Source organism: Salmo salar, chromosome ssa19 (assembly GCF_905237065.1).
Source record: "Salmo salar chromosome ssa19, Ssal_v3.1, whole genome shotgun sequence".
NCBI classification, from domain to species: Eukaryota; Metazoa; Chordata; class Actinopteri; order Salmoniformes; family Salmonidae; genus Salmo; species Salmo salar.
Window position 1 is genome coordinate 43,900,325 of NC_059460.1, and position 18,165 is coordinate 43,918,489.

At 40.1% G+C, this 18,165-nt stretch overlaps 1 protein-coding gene across 5 annotated transcripts in view; it reads right to left on the minus strand.

The window, feature by feature from the left end:
- LOC106578860 (protein shisa-6) overlaps positions 1-11,115 on the minus strand; it is a 133,716-nt gene extending 122,601 nt beyond the window's left edge. For all 5 annotated transcript variants that reach the window (XM_014158094.2, XM_014158093.2, XM_014158090.2 and 2 more), the window contains exons 1-3: positions 10,993-11,115; positions 9,454-10,459; positions 5,718-5,878 (exon numbers count right to left, since the gene is read on the minus strand). In XM_014158094.2, the coding sequence (XP_014013569.1) occupies positions 5,718-5,878; positions 9,454-9,986 (694 nt within the window). In that variant the 5' untranslated portion in view covers positions 9,987-10,459; positions 10,993-11,115. The remainder of the gene's footprint in view (positions 1-5,717; positions 5,879-9,453; positions 10,460-10,992) is intronic.
- Positions 11,116-18,165: the final 7,050 nt, after the last annotated feature.

Genomic DNA, 18,165 nt, shown 5'->3' on the forward strand with positions numbered 1-18,165 from the left:
ATGTGTAATCTAAAACTAGACTCACATATACTTATCATGTTTAATCTAATACTAGACTCACCAATAATGAGAATGTGTCATCTAAAACTAGACTCACACATACAATGTGTAATCTAATACAATACTCAAACATACTTAGAATGTGTAATATAATACTAGACTCACCCATACTGAGAATGTATAATTTAATGCTCATCTCACATATACTGAGACTGTGTAATCTAATACTAGACTCACCCATACCGAGAATGTGTAATCTAATACTAGTCTCACCCACACTGAGAATGTGTCAACTAATACTAGACTCACTCATACTGAGAATGTGTAATCTAATACTAGACTCACCCACACTGAGAGTCTGTAATCTAATTTTAGACTCACCATACAGAGAATGTGTAATCAAATACAATACTCAAACACACTTAGAATGTGTAATCAACTACTACACAAACAAATACTGAGAATTTGTAATCTAATACTAGACTCACCCATACTGAAAATGTGTAATCTAATACTAGACTCACCCATACTGAGAATTTGTAATCTAAAATTAGACTCACCCATTCTGAGAATGTATAATCCAAGTCTTGACTAACCCATACTGAGAATTTGTAATCTAAAACTTAACTCACCCATACTTAGAATGTGTAATCTAATACTAGACTCACCCATAATGAGAAACTGTAATCTAATACTAGACTCACCCATACATAGAATGTGTAATCTAATACTATACTCAAACATACTTACAACGTGTAATCTAATACTACACTTTCACATACCGAGAATGTGTGATCTAATACTAGACTCATCCATATATAGAACGTGTAACCTAGCACAAAACTTAAACATACTGAGAATGTGTAAGCTAATACTAGACTCACCCGTACTGAGAATGTGTAATCTAATACTTGACTAACCCATACAGAGAATGTGTAATCTAATACTAGACTCACACATACTGAGAATGTGTAATCTAATACCAGACTCACACATACTGAGAATGTGTAATCTAATACTAGTCGCACCAATTCTGAGAATGTGAAATCTAATACCAGACTCACCCATACTGAGAATGTGTAATCTCCTTCTTGACTCACCCACACTGAGATTTTGTAATCTAATACTAGACTCACCCATACAGAGAATGTGTAATCTAAATGCCATACTCACCCATACTGAGAATGTGTAATCTAATACTAGACGACTCACCCATAAAGAGAATGTGTAATCTAATACAATACTCAGACATACTGAGAATGTGTAATCTTATACTAGACTCACCCATACTGATCATGTTTAATCTAATACTAGACTCTCCCATAATGAGAATGTGTAATCTAAAACTAGACTCGCACATACAGAGAATGTGTAATCTAATACAATACTCAAACATACTTAGAATGTGTAAACTACTACTACACTCACCCATATATAGAATGTGTAATCTAATACAATACTCAAACATACTTAGAATGTGTAATCAAATACACTTAGAAGATAATCAGCTTTTCACGTGTGTTTGGTCATCAAATACACACATACTGAGAATGTGTAATCTAAAACTAGACTCACCCATACTGAGAATGTGTAATCTAACACTAGACTCACCCATAATGAGAATTTGTAATTTAATACTAGACTCACCCACATGGAGAACGTTTAATCTAATACAATACCCACCCATACTTAGAATGTGTAATCTAATACTAAACTCACCTATTCTGAGAATATGTAATCTAATACTAGACTCGCCCATAATGAGAATGTGTAATATTACTAGACTCACCCATACAGAGAATGTGTAATCTAATACAATACTCAAAAATACTTAGAACGTGTAATCTAAAACTAGACTCAAACATACTGAGAATGTCTAATCTAGTACAATAATCAAACATACTTAGAATTTGTAATCCATTACAAGAATCACAAATACCGAGAATGAGTAATTTAATACTAGACTCACCAATTCTGAGAATGTGAAATATAATACCAGACTCACCCATACTGAGAATGTGTAATCTAATACTATACTCACCCATACTTAGAATGTGGAATCTAATACTAGACTCACCCATACTTAGAATGTGTAATCTAATACTAGACTCACCCATAATGAGAATGTGTAATCTAATACAATACTCAAACATACTTAGAATGTGTAATCTAATACTAGACTCACCTATACAGAGAATGTGTAATCTAATACTGGACTCACCCATACTTAGAATGTGTAATCTAATACTAGACTCACCCATAATGAGAATGTGTAATCTAATACAATACTCAAACATACTTAGAATGTGTAATCTAATACAATACTCAAACATACTTAGAATGTGTAATCTAATACTAGACTCACCCATAATGAGAATGTGTAATCTAATACAATACTCAAACATACTTAGAATGTGTAATCTAATACTAGACTCACCTATACAGAGAATGTGTAATCTAATACTAGACTCCCCCATACTGAGAATGTGTTATCTAATACTAGACTCACCCATACAGAGAATGTGTAATCTAAAGTGTTTCCCTCCAGTCGTTCATTTTGCTACAGCCCGTCCCGATCTTATTATCAGCTGATTATCAGCTGTTATCAAACACGTGAAAACCTGATTATCTTCCTCAATAGCATGCAGTGAATTTGTAATAGATGAAAAGAAGAAGTGAGTATGACATCCTGGCATTTGAGAATTCTCGAGTGCCACATACATTAAAACATCATATTTTTGTATACCGTCAGCCTACTATTTAGAATGAAAGTACCGCTATTCGGATACGGCCTCAGTCTCTTCCTCTCTCAATCATCTTTCTTTCTCTCTCACTGTGTGTCTGTCTGTCTGTCTGTCTGTCTGTCTGTCTGTCTCTCTGTCTCTCTGTCTCTCTCTCTCTCTCTCTCTCTCTCTCTCTCTCTCTCTCTCTCTCTCTCTCTCTCTCTCTCTCTCTCTCTCTCTCTCTCTCTCTCTCTCTCTCTCTCTCTCTCTCTCTCTCTCTCTCTCTCTCTCTCTCTCTCTCTCTCTCTCTTCTCTTCTTCTCTCTCTCTCTCTCTCTCTCTCTCTCTCTCTCTCTACTCAGACCTGCTTCACAATCCTGCAACCACAAAGCTGTCTCACGTTAACTGTATCTCTTCAGAGAGGCCATACCCCAGAGTACACCCTGTCAGTCGTGTTCTGTTCCCACTTCTCAGCCTTGTGGTCGAATCACGTTACCCCGCATGCCGAGCGGTCACGGTCTCGCTGCGGTCTCTGTGTGCCAGCGTCTATCGTTTCCACCCTGCCAGAGATTGCCAGTTCCCTTGCTAGCCACAGTTATCTACACTGACAGGCCCTCTTTCTGTCTCTCTCTCTACTGTCTCTCTCCCTCTCTCTACTGTCTCTCTCTCTCTCTCTGTCTCTCTCCCTCTCTCTCTACTGTCTCTCTCCCTCTCTCTACTGTCTCTCTCAACCTCTCTCTCTCTCTACTGTCTCTATCCCTCTCGCTCTCTACTGTCTCTATCCCTACCTTTCTCTCTCTTGCACAAATTGGATGATTATGGGATGTATACATAGGAGATTACACCACTGACAGGGAACGCAGCATGCTGTGGACACACATTGTGTGCTCTCATACACACAGAAACTGAATAAACACACAATGTGTGCTCTCACACACAAACTGAATAAACACACAATGTGTGCTCACACACAAACTGAATAAACACACAATGTGTGCTCTCACACACAGGAACTGAATAAACGCACGAAGTGTGCTCTCATACACACAGAAACTGAATAAACACACGATGTGTGCTCTCACACACAGAAACTGAATAAACACACGATGTGTGCTCTCACACACAGAAACTGAATAAACACACGATGTGTGCTCTCATACACACAGGAACTGAATAAACGCACGAAGTGTGCTCTCATTCACACAGAAACTGAATAAACACACGATGCGTGCTCTCATACACACAGAAACTGAATAAACACACAATGTGTGCTCTCACACACAGAAACTGAATAAACACACAATGTGTGCTCTCACACACAGAAACTAAATAAACACACAATGTGTGCTCTCACACACAGAAACTAAATAAACACACAATGTGTGCTCTCACACACAGAAACTAAATAAACACACAATGGGAGACTCATATAAACACACACACACACACACAAAGTAATGAAGCACACAGTGGCATGTACTCATGGATTCCAATGAAAGCCTGGCTCCCCCCCCCAAAAAAAAAAGATGTATCTTTCATCTCTCTGTGTTACATAATTTTCCTTTAATTCGCAAGAGGCTGAATGTATCTGACCGGAGAAAGCGTCCAAGCAAGCGAAACAGCGCCCCCTCTGTCTCTGTATGTGTACACACTATCTATCTGATGCGTCTGGTCCAAAAGGGTATGATATTGTTGCCGCCCGTAGCATTCAATGCAAGAGAAGCCAGCGAGCATTGATGAACAAAAATTATAAAATAATAGCCAATCAGCATTCAGCTCAACTGTGAATGATCCTGGCGCACCGAAATAAAGTATCAAGGGAATCCAGTTTGGATTTGGCTTCACACCAATCACATCATATCAAAAGCCAAACGTTGTTGTTGACAGAAATAAATGTAATTGTTGCATCTCGTTGTGTTGTCCTCCAAAGGCTAGCGAGCTAACTAAAATGATCTCTTTCCTAAATTAGCCATGGATGGATAGGGATTTGGACTTGTGGTTTAACTTAATTCTTCGTACTGGCCAATGATTATAATGGCGAATCCGATCCAATCATTAGTTTATACATTATGCCCCTGGCCTGATGGAAGTAGGCTACTGTTAACTAGCTGGCTAATCGTTGCTCATGAAAGGAAGTTAGTCTAGAGAGCAAGCATTTTAGCCAGGTAGCCTTGGGACAACAACAACTAAAAGCGTGCACTGTATGACAGAGTGATAGACCATTTCGGCAACATGAAAGAGAGGAGAATGGAATTGGCGTTTCTCTAGAAGTAGGGTGAGTCAATATTTATTTTTTCTTGCAAGCACACACACACACACACACAGAAATTAGTACCATGGACAGTCATATGATATTTAGCTTACGTTGATTGGACTAAATTGTTTTGGGAATCTTTTAGTTGTCACTGTATTAGATTAAGCATATGTGATTAGATGATGTTGAAATGTTGTAGTTGAAATGGAGCTGGAATAGTGGAGGCAGCTCCTGTTTTCTTTGCGACTTGTGGTAACTCTCTGTGGTTCCAAATCAAATGTTGTTTCGTAGTCGGAAAACGTCAGAAACATGAACTTGCTTGACCATGCTGTAGGTAATGTAACTGTTTGTAATATGCAATATGCTTTGTGAACTTTAGGAGACAGATGTTGCTCTCTGGTTTTGTGTTGAAACAAATGTGTGGTTGAATTTATTTGCCACTATGTCTTCTTTTTCTCTAGGCCTTGGCCCTATATATCACGGTGGCAAGGCATATGAACTAATAGGTGATAGAGCGAACAACGCAATTATCACAACACATAGATTGCAATATGGCAAAAACATTTCTGGCTTGGCTTTCCCATTGATTGTACCCACGCAGCGCTACTGGAAACATAATGATTATGCACCAACACATTCACACACTTCACCCAGGATGCCCATAATTCTTCACCAATTTGTCTTTGAAGATATGTACCGAAAACAGTAGAATATATGTATCATACTATAAAGGTCACGTACCATGGTTGGACTTGGACTGGTGGACAGGGGTGTAGTGGTTCTTGGAGGAGGTTTGTTGAGGAGTGTTGTCTTTGGGAGAGCCGTTCATGGCTGAAAAGTTCTCACAGTCATATTGAGATATGGGAATTGGCCCCTGTTGCCTCAGGATGTCTGCAAGGGCCCTGTGGATACAGAGAAAAAAATGGCAGATTTTGATAAAAGTTTGTGCACCAAAAGTCACTGATACGTCTATTTAGCTCACTTCTCCAAGCATTTGCATTACACTCCAAGGTGAGTGAGAGTACATTTTTTCTTGGCACTGAATTGTGATAGAGAACCGTTATTAACCCCCTAAGGTATAAGGGCCCGGGGATGGGTTTCTACTGTACTAACATTTAAGAAGGTCATAAGAAGGATCATTTAGCTATTTGATTTGGAATTTTAGGAACCCTGTGAGTATAATTTCTTTTTGAAAAAAAAAAATATTTGATGAAATATTGAATTTGGTATTACTGCTATTACCCCATAGAAACACATTGAATAACATATTCATATATGGCAAAACAGACAGTCCAAAAATAAATCGAAAGGAAATAAGTTTCAAAGTGTCTGTCTTATATCTGAGAGATATAAGATAGATAAGCAGATTGTTTTTATATTTATTTTACCCATATTTAACCTCTTTTTTGGCACAACATTTTCGGCATGTCTCCTGGTCTGACAAATACCACTGTAGCTCTGCCACCTTTCACCGCAGATGCGGAAGACCGGCATCGGCAGATGCTGTGGATGGTGACGCAAGTCCAAGCTAGATACATCTCACTTAAACGAACAGATTCTATGGGGTTTTGTATTATGCTAATTAGATGTCCGCGGGGGCGTGGACATCCACTCTATTAGCAAAACAGTGAAGATAACAAATATACTAACAACAGAAACAGAAGCATAGTTGTGTTTATGAGAAGCCGTTATAATTGGGTTGAATTAGAGTGTTTTTCAGGCCGACACCAGGTGCATACGGAGGTATGGCACCCTCGAGGGTGAGAAGGAGAGGGGAGAGAGGGAACGGAAAAACTCAACAGCATCATGACAGAAAATAACACAAATATTTTTTTTTTTCTGGCTGAGCTTTTTGAAGAGGAGGAAATCAAATTATGTTTGCATTGCTGCAATTGCTCAAAGCCTTGTGCATGACAAATATATGTACAGCGTAACCTTTTCTGTTCTATAAATATTGTCCCTGTTTTATTTATTTCATATCTGAGTTTTGCAGTTATGTATTTATCATTGGATTTGCTGTGGTGCAGACGTGTCAGGCAACTACAATGATACTTTAACCTTAATGTTATACAACAGGAGGCTGCTGAGGGGAGAACGGCTCATAATAATGGAGTGGATGGAATGGTATTAAACGCATGGAAACCATGTATTTGATACCATTCCGTTGATACCGTTCCAGCCGTTACTATGAGCCCGTCCTCCCCAATTAAGGTGCCACCGTCCGCCTGTGCGTGACACATTATTGAATGTCTCTAGATTACTCCAGTGTTGCTCCACGCATATATAAAAGGACCATGCTTCATAGCGGGAGACTACAATGTGTATCAGCGGTTACTCATTGATGTGTGCTCTCCAGCATCATGTGTTGTCCACTAGTCTGTGGTTAAACGTAAGGTTGCAAAGCCCCAGAGGGAGACGGGAAACAGCTGAGAAAACACATAACTGCAGACCGCTACTTTGTGGAAGACTCCAACATAGCCCTGTTTAACCCATGTCAGTTCACCACTGCAGTCTGAGAATGCACACCACCACCACCACAGAGAACGTGTTGGTATGATAGGTGCTATGGGAGTAGAGTTAGGTCAGGGTGAGAGGGGTTGGATTAGAGATTTTGTTTTCTATTTTATGGTCTATGACAATATTGTTTGTTTTGACATAGCAAAGGCCTTGACATTGTATGAGTATTTTACGAGGGAAATGTCTATAGACATTGTTGTGCGTCTGGATTTATCTATTTGCATTTGAAGGGATGATGTCAGTGCTCTCCATAGCATTACATCGGCTTGATGTTATGATGCAGAAACTAGATTTGTCACAACACCTGCAGTGAAACATACAACAACAAAAAAAAGACATAAAATATACATCAGTAGGATCTGTCCTTCACCACACAACTGATATGCAAGCTTTCCCAAATCATGTAAATATTTCCCTTTGAACACCTCTGCAATTACTTTGGTCTTTCATGTGTACAAACAAATAAAATAAGGGTTCCTCAAGGGTTCTTTGGGAAGGCTAATGGTTCTATGTGGAATCATAATGACTCAAAGAACCTTTTGAGCCCTTCAATGGTTCTTTACATTTCACAAAAGGGTTCTTTGCTCTTTTAGTGATAATTAAAATGTAGGGGAGGAGGCTCATTAGAATATTTTGGGGTGTGGTTTGTGCATAGCTTTTTTTTGTGCTACCGTGAGTGAGAGTGTCATTCCAGTTAATATAAACAAATAGTTGTCTTGAGTTTTACATGACTACATTTGGCAATGATATTTCACTCATTTGAGAATGGTTGAATAAATCACTCAGTATTTATTTTCTCAGGGACCCCCAGCTGTTCCAGAGGTAGATCACTTAAATTGTTAATTAACACAGTAACACCTATGGAAGTTTAACAGTGTATTATGGCTCAACAATTTTTTTTTCAAATTATGGTTCTGCGTATTCATCTACAAAGAACCTTTCAGATTGAGAACCATTCTTCCATGAAGGTTCTATAAAGAACCATAAAAAAGCATTCTATATAGCCCCAAAAAGGGTTATAACCATAGCGGAACCCTTTTTTGGTGCTATATAGAACTAATCGTTCTTCATAGAACCTTAGGAAAGTGTTCTTTATAGCACCATACAAGTTCCATTTAGAACCTTATGAGCAGGGTTCTTTATAGAACCTTCAAAAAAGGTTCTAAATAGCACCAAATGGTACATGCATTTTGTTTTTATTATATTTCATTGGATTATACGGAATTGAGAGTAAACGCCAGAATGCTATTAAATCTGGTACACTAGGCTAGTTTACACACACAAATGATGGTTCTAAATAGTACAGATAGGGGTTATTTGGTTTGTAACGATATACATAATTTATTGTGTCTGTAAACTAGCCTAGTGTACTAGATTTAATGGCATTCTGGTAGTGGGTGATAAAATGATTTGTATAAAGCAGGACATAGCTCAACCTGGTTAAAAGTCAGGTGTTTTTTTCATATAGAAAAGTCTATATCTGTAGCCCACTGTACGAGGAACACACACGTGACACCTCACAGTACATTATATAAAATGTAGGTGAAATATGTACTCAATCTCATGTGACCATGTTCCAATGAACTCTGACCTCTGACCCATAATTGTCATAACAACTCTTTTCAAGGTGCAACTAGTCTTCTTAGTTCAAGGGTCAGACCTTTTAGTTTAAGGGTTTAGACTGCTGGGGGTTGTGGATAAGACCCATATTAACTATATTATATGTCAGGTTAATTATCACACTCAGATTATCCATAATATATTTTATACTGCATGGAACATGACTTCAATACAGAATGATATGTTCAACCACATTGACATTTTTCTCTCAAGACATAAAAGACCAGATCATGTTGCATCATGTTTCATATAAAAGGGGACTTTGCACCCAAGCAGACATGTATATTCATTCGTTCATTAATTAATTAATTCATTTATTAAGTCATTCATTCTGACTTACCTATGGATATTCATTTCCTGAGGAGGCTCTGTAGCTTTGTCATAGGCAACTTTAGCCGAAACTCCCACCACTAAAATAAAAGCTATGATCCCACAGGTGATGTAAACCGCAGTGTTCGTCTGGTCCATACTCGGGTCAAAAGGCTGTCCCGTCGAGGCTGGCGAAGGGGGGGGCGTTTTCACCCAGTCCGGCTTGTTGTAGTTTTTACAGCTTGACTGGTCTACTCTTTTTTCTTTTTCCTGGCAGCAGAACCGCAGGAAGCAGGACCCGCAGCAGTAGCGGTGAACCGTGTTGTTACACGCAAACTCTCTGTCAAATTGTCCGCTCACGTCGTAGTAACCCGTGCACGTATCGTAGTCCTTGGTCGTGTTCTTCTGCGGCGCAGCGGTGGGGATCACCGCGGTGATGTTGGTGTCTTTCGCCTTGGGAGTCCGCTTGGTCACCGGTTTCATCTTCTTGCCTCCTGTCCCGGCGCAGAGAACGCTCAGGGGATCCAGGTATATGAGGAGCAGCAAAAGGTGCCTTATCCCCATGGTGTGTCTAACTTGTCAATTCACTTCCGACGCGATGCTTGTGATCTTCTCTGACTTGGTAGTGAAGTGAATGTGATAGGGCTCTCAGGCTCTCAGTCCAACAAGGCTACAACCCTCGTCACCTGCCACTCGCGTTGGTCCTCTCACGATCGATACTGTTACCATACTGGCTAGAAGAATGAATAGCATCAGTATCGAAGACGCAATTAGTTAAGTATATCATTAATAGCAGCGCTTCTGAAACCCATTGCGCTCTGATAGAGAGAATCGTCATTCACGGAACTGCATGCCTTGGTTGCGCTCTGGTAGGACAGTCGAGTGCAGTGGACTGTGTGCTTTCCGCCGGGTTGGAGATGCTGAAAACGGCCGGGTGTCGCTGTCTAAGGTACTGATTTATGTGGGGCGCCTTGCGTCGAGTCGTCTTTACATGGCAGGGCTTGTGTTCACATCTTCTTGTTGTGGTGAAAGTTGCGCTATAGAGGAAACAAACCAAACGCTTCATAAGCCATTATCCGCACGTCAAGGGGAGTGCGTGAAGTCTAATCAAAGCTAACAATTTATCCACGCGATGGAAACCACAATCATTTATTCTTGAACGGCGGTATTTTTGTCACATCCTTTTCGTGAAATGTTTGACATTCAGGGATTCTGGGCTTGTCATAACGGCTGCATGCAGTCAAGACGCGCTTGTTTAAACCCCTTTCGATGTACAGACATTCCATTGCAACTGGAACTTTACAAATGCATTAAAGTTTTAGAATAACATTCGAATAGAGTAGAACCAATACATTCAAACGGTTTTAATTGCAGCCAAATATTTGTTTTCACTCAGTAAAATATCACCGAAGAATAGCATATGTTAATATATTAGGCTTACTTAAAAGTTATTCATTTTATCTTACAGAAAAAGCACAACACAACGCAATGTGATGTATTTATCTGCATGTTAATGCGAGGCACACGCAATAGTTTAAAGATTAAAAAAACGTATGGCGATGAAACCTACCTATGTCAAGATTCCCGTTGACTTGTTCTCTGTGTGGCGCGAGGAGAGTGATTGGAATAAGAGAGCTCAGCTCGAGCCCCCTCTTCTCTCCTCCCTCATCTCCCTCGCTCTGTCTTACGTCAAATCAATCAAATCCAAATGTATTCGTCACATGCTTCGTAAACAGCAGGTGTAGAATGACAGGGAAATGCTTAGTGACGGGCCCTTTCCAACAATGCAGAAATAAATAAAATACATACGTAATAGAAAAGTAATAACACCTAATAATTAAAGTAATAATAAATACACAAAGACTAACGATAACTTGACTATATACACAGGGTACCAGTACCAAGTCGAGGTGCAGGGGTACGACGTAATTGAGGTAGATATGTACATATTTATAGGTGTATTTAATTGAGGATTCCCATTATCTTCCTGGGCTTCAGCAACATTAATTAAGGCGTTATATACACAATTTAAAATATTACATTTCATAACACTTTTCACAACACATTTAGTGTCCCTCAGGCCACTACTCTACTACCACATATCTACAATACAAAATCATCCATGTGTAAGTGTGTAGAGTGCATGTCTTATCGTGTGTGCCTGTGTGTGTGTGTGTGTGTGTGTGTGTGTGTGTGTGTGTGTGTGTGTGCCTGTGCCTGTGCACGTGCGCGTATGCGCCTGTGTATGTGCATGTGCGTGTGTGTGTGTGTCTGTGCCTGTGTGTATCTGTGCCTGTGTGTGTGTGTGTGTGTCTGTGCCTGTGTGTATCTGTGCCTGTGTGTGTGTGTGTGTCTCTTCCCATTCCCAGCTGTTCCATAAGGTGTATTTTTATCAGTTTTTTATTAAAATCTGATTCTATTGCTTGCATCAGTTACCTGATGTGGAATAGAGTTCCATGTAGTCATGGCACTATGTAGTACTGTGCGCCTCCCATAGTCTGTTCTGGACTTGGGGACTGTGAAGTGACCTCTGGTGGCATGTCTTGTGGTGTATGCATGGGTGTCCAAGTAGTTTAAACAGACACCACGGTGCATTCAGCATGACAACACTTCTTACAAAAACAAGCAGTGATGAAGTCAATCTCTCCTCCACTTTGAGTCATGATAGATTTACATGCATATTATTCATGTTAGCTCTCTGTCTACATTTAAGGGCCAGCCTTGCTGCCCTGTTCTGAGCCATTTGTAATTTTCCAAGGTCCCTCTGTGTAATCCAGGTGCGACAAAAAAGGCAGAGCAGCGCCTTTACGGACAGACTTCTTCCATCTTAGCTACTGTTGTATCAACATGTTTTGACCATGACAGTTTACAATCCAGGGTTACGCTAAGCAATTTAGTCACCTCAACTTGCTACATTTCCACATTATTTATTACAAGATTAAGTTGAGGTTTAGGGTTTAGTGAATGATTTGTCCCAAATACAATGTTTTTAGTTTTTGAAATGTTAAGGACGAACTTATTGCTTGCCACCCTTTCTGAAACTGACTGCAGCTCTTTGTTAAGTGTTGCAGTGATTTCACTCGCTGTAGTAGCTGACTTGTAGGTTGTTGAGTCATCTGCATACATAGGCACATACTCAATGATTGTATAAAGAAAGGGGCCTTGACAGCTGCCCTGCGGGAATTCCTGATTCTACATGGATTATGTTGGAGAGGCTTCCATTAAAGAACACCTTCTGTGTTCTGTTAGACAGGTAACTCTTTATCCACAATATAGCAGGGGCTGTAAAGCCATTACACACGTTTTGTCCAGCAGCAGACTATGATCGCTAATGTCAAAAGATGCACTAAAGTCAAACAAAACAGCTCCCACAATCTTTTTATCATCAATTTCTCTCAGCCAATCATCAGTCATTTGTGTAAGTGCTGTGCTTGTTGAGTGTCCTTACCTATATGGGTGCTGAAAGTCTGTTGTCAATTTCTTTACTGTGATATAGCATTGCATCTGGTCAAACACAATTTTTTCCAAAAGTTTACTAAGGGTTGGTAACAGAATGATTGGTCGGCTATTTGAGCCAGTAAAGGGGGCTTTACTATTCTTAGATAGCAGAATGACTTTTGCTTCCCTCCCGGCCTGGGGGCACACACATTCTAGTAGGGTTAGATTGAAGATACAGCGAATAGGAGTGGCAATATCGTCCGCTATTATCCTCAGTAATTTTCCATCCAAGTTGTCAGACCCCGGTGGTTTGTCATTGTTGATAGACAACAAATATTTTTTCACCTCTTCCACACTCACTTTACGGAATTCAAAATTATAGTGCTTGTCTCTCATAATTTATTCAGTTATACTTGGATGTTTAGTGTCAGTGTTTGTTGCTGGCATGTCATGCCTAAATTTGCTAATCTAGCCAAATGTAAAAAATAATTCAAGTAATTGGCAATATCAGTGGGTTTTGTGATGAATGACCCATCTGATTCAATGAATGATGGAGCAGAGTTTGCTGTTTTGCCCAAAATGTTATTTAAGGTGCTCCAAAGCTTTTTACTATCATTCTTTATATAATTTATCTTTGTTTCATAGTATAGTTTATTCTTCTTTTTATTCAGTTTAGTCACATGATTTGTCAATTTGCACTACGTTTGCCAATGTGTTGTGCAGCCAGACTTATTTGCCATTCCTTTTGCCTCATCCCTTTGAAACATAACATTATTCAATTCCTCATCAATCCACTGGGATTTAACCGTTTTTACAGTCATTTTGTTAATGGGTGCGCGCTTATTAGTAACTGGAATAAGCAATTTCATAAATGTGTCAAGTGCAGCGTCTGGTTACTCCTCATTACACAGCACAGACCAACACATATTTACATAAACAACATAGGAATCACTACAACATGTCACGGCTGTCGCAAGGAGAAGAGGACCAAAGTGCAGCGTGCGTGTGCATAACCGCATGACCCTCCACATGACAATGCCACCAGCCGTACTGCTTGTTCTGTGAGTGATTTCCTGCAAGACCGTAATGTCAGTGTTCTGCCATGGCCAGTGAAGAGCCCGGATCTCAATCCCATTGAGCATGTCTGGGACCTGTTGTATCGGAAGGTGAGGGCTAGGGCCATTCCCCCCACAAATGTCTGGGAACTTGCAGGTGCCTTGGTGGAAGAGTGGGGTAACATCTCACAGCAAGAACCAGCAAATCTGGTGTAGTCCATGAGGAGGAGATGCACTGCAATACTTAATGCAGCTGGTGGCCACACCAGATACTGACTGTTACTTTTGATTTTGACCCCCCCTTTGTTCAGGGACACATTATTTCATTTCTGTTAGTCACATGTCTGTGGAACTTGTTCAGTTTATGTCTCAGTTGTTGAATCTTGTTATGTTCATACAAATATGTACACATGTTAAGTTTGCTGAAAATAAACACAGTTGACAGTGTTAAAGTGGGCTATTTTTAGCACTTTTCTGTCATGCATGATTGTTTATAATGCTTTACTGGGAAGCTTATCAGAAGTAGACTTGATAGTGCAGGGTGAGCTGCACACAGTGGACACAGCTAAAAGTATAACTCTGGTTAATAGGCGCATGATTACTGTATACAATAGTTGTTGGATCATCAGAGGCATTCAGGGCAGTAAGAGGGACATAAATTAGGTTACTTATATTTTGTCTTCCAACACCCCTGGGATAATGTACATTTGCTGAAGCATTATTACAACTCAGCGACACAATGGTAGGGATTAAATGAGCTTGATTTGGGTTGTTGATAAGTCATTGTCTCAACACACCTTTATAATGCTGTGAAAGGATCCAGGAACCCAAATGATTTGGGTGGATCCCATCCTCCTTTTAAACAAGTTTTGCTTCAAAAAGTTTTGAAATTGTCAAGAAAAGTTACAGCCAATGAGCTGCAATAATCACGTAGCCAGTTTTGAGGAGAAATCCTGCTAAAGCATTCAATGCCACGATTCAGAGAGGGCACAGGGCCAGATATGATGGATATTTTATTAGTGACTATCAGAGAATCAATCAGCTCTTCAAAATCTAGTTTCAACTGTTCAGAGCTACCCTCCCATGATGTCATTAAAACCCACATGGACTACGACAGAATCTATTTCCATGTCCTGGCGTAGAATATTCCGGTGCAGCTTAGTAATATAATTTACTCGAGCTCCGTGATAGGACAGTGTTTTTGCACCAGGAACAGTGACATTTCTTACCATGTAGCTGCCCAAAATCACAGCTGGCGAGAAGGACAAGGAAATCCGCCAACACCCTCGATCCAGAGCAGGGACGGAAGTTTGCCAACGTCAATTTTGAAATTGTAGGGGAAAGAGTAGGAACAGCGGCTGCAGACACAGGTACCCCCAGCGACGAAGGTGCAGGAAGATCAGGCTCCAGGGCGGTGAAACTATTAGTTGTTTGTATCCGGGCCTCTCGTTGGAAGTGTGGACTGCTTTGTGGAAGGCCGCTATAAAGTGACTATGTGATGAGTCAAAAGAGTTAGTGCAAAAAGGGTCAATGCAGATTGTTTAGCAGTCTTATAGCTTGGGGGTAGAAGCTGTTTAGGGTCCTGTTGGTACCAGACTTGGTGCATCGGTACCGCTTACCGTGCGGTAGCAGAGAGACCAGTCTATGACTATATACATTTTTGTTTTTGCTGACAACAAAACGATCTGATAATTGCATCCAATTAAAACTAGGCCTAGGCTATTCACCAAAATGTTTATTTCTTGCTTATTTTTGGATTCAATGTCAGTTCTATGCAAATTGTTCAATGTCTTATAATGCTTAAAGGTAAGCGGTATTGACTGAAATAAGATACTGTCTGTGTCAGGTAAGCCTACATCTATCAGGTGCTCTCAATCATATTAGATTAAGATTCTGTGAGTTTAACCTATTAGTGACACGTTGAGAAAATCCTTATAAGACAGTATGATATGTGTGTGTGTGTGTGTGTGTTTTGTTTGTCAGAAAGAGAGAGAGTCTCAAATGCCTGCAACAGTCGACTGAGCGAGAAGCCAGGAAGCAGTTGCTTAGTAACCACTTTTTACGACGCCATCCGTACTTGTTGTGATGGAAAATGTAAACCTCCCCCTTTTGAAGAGTTCTGGACGTTACAGGAATGGATGGATGTGCTCGGAGACATATACACGGTCTCAGATGCATACTCTACTGTCTGTAAGGAGACGCTACCTTTTACATACAGCACACGCACTGCTGTGAAGAAATGTAATAGGCCAGCTGCTAACCAAACCTCTGAAAGCACACATTCCATGAGTGGGCTATGTCTTATCATTTCTAATTTATTAGCCTTCATTGTACCAGGTGAGTTGACTGACACAGAACACATTCTCATTTACAACAGTGATCTGGGGAAGATTTGCTGGGAACTAGAGAGGCTATGTCGAAATGAGCCAATTGGAGACTGGCTGGAATGAAAAGCGTAACTAAACCATGTGTAAAGATAAGACTTATCAAAGTGGAATTGGCTTCAGTGCTGTGTGCTGCTGTATAGATCTGTTTTGTGGAGATTACAGTGAAATGCAGCTCTTTCAGTTGTGAGGGACCCAGTTTCAGCTGGTTTGGCTTCGATGTAAAAGCACCTTTCCATGTGGGCGGTAGCAGACAGTGATTGATAGCGTGGGTTTGGTACCATTTTAGTCATTTGTCATCCTCTTTCCTGAGCAGAACGTTCAGAGATCACCTATTCTATTCTCAAAATCGTCCTCTCAACGCTCTCACTTTCAAAGTACCACTGTACAATCCAACCCAATCCACATCCAAACAGCTTTTACATTTGCCCCAAAACCTCGACCTCATCTCTCCCCACTCTGAGGCAATGGATAAGAAATGACTGTAGTAGAAATACAGACAAACTCAAGGTATAATGGGTCCACACTCAAAAAAAGATGTCGCACAAGACTTTGCTGTTACAGTGCTGACCAAGCAACAAAGAGCAACGTCATCTGAGACCCACAGAACCCCCATCCCATTCCTATTGTTCCATGTACTCTCTCTTTTGGGAGCGATCCTTTATACATGCCGCTGTTCTCCTGACAAACTACGGTGAGAGCCTGGACTGGTACGACAGAGGGCTGCTAAGAGGAACTGTCCCCTTGAGTTTGGCTATGTGTGTGCTGCTGCTGCTGCTGCTGCTGCTGCTGCGTCCTGCGAGAGAAAGTGCTTTGTCAAGAGATTCATATAATGCTTCAGTTGTGCCCTCTGGGTGCTGGGCAGAGAAAGGAACTGTTGGGGCTGTGGGTTTGGAGAGTGTGTGGTGCTGGACAGAGAAAGTGGGGTCGGGGGTGTGGGGTCGGGGGGTGTGGGGTCGGGGGCTGTGGGGTCAGGGGTGTGGGGTCGTGGGGTCGGGGGTGTGTGGGGTCAGGGGCTGTGGGGTCGGGGGTGTGGGGTCGGGGGCTGTGGGGTGTGGGGTCAGGGGAGTAGGGTCGGGGGTGTGGGGTCAGGGGCTGTGGGGTCAGGGATGTGGGGTCAGGGGATGTGGGGTCTGGGGGGTGTGGGGTCGGGGGACTGTGGGGTAGGGGGGTGTGGGGTCGTGGGGTGTGGGGTCAGGGGACTGTGGGGTCAGGGGGGTGTGGGGTCGTGGGTTGTGGGGTTGGTCCGTGTATTAAAACACACACAGTGGTATGACTATGCTGACAGTGCACACTCTCTATTACGAAGCAGGCCACCTGCCTTTCCATTGTGGTTTTAATGGTATTGACAAAAATACAATTAAACTCAGTATTATATAATATAATAATTATAATTATAATAATATAATAATAATATAATATAATAATACAATAATAAAAATATAATAATAATAATATAATAATAATATAATGATAATAATAATAATATAATAATAATATAATATAATAATATAATAAAATATAATAATAATAATATAATAATAATGTCATGATAATAATAATAATAATATAATATAATAATAAAATATAATAATATAATATAATAAAATATAATAATAATAATATAATAATAACAATAATAATATAATAGTAATACAATAATAATATAATAATTATAATATAATATAATAACAATAAAACATAATAATAATATAATATAATAATAACATAATAATAATAATATAATATAATAATAATAGAATAATAATAATAATAATGATAGAATAATAATAATAGAATGTGATATGATAGTGATCAAAATGCACAATGCATTTAGAGTTCCTGGCACTTTTTCAAGTGGTCTAA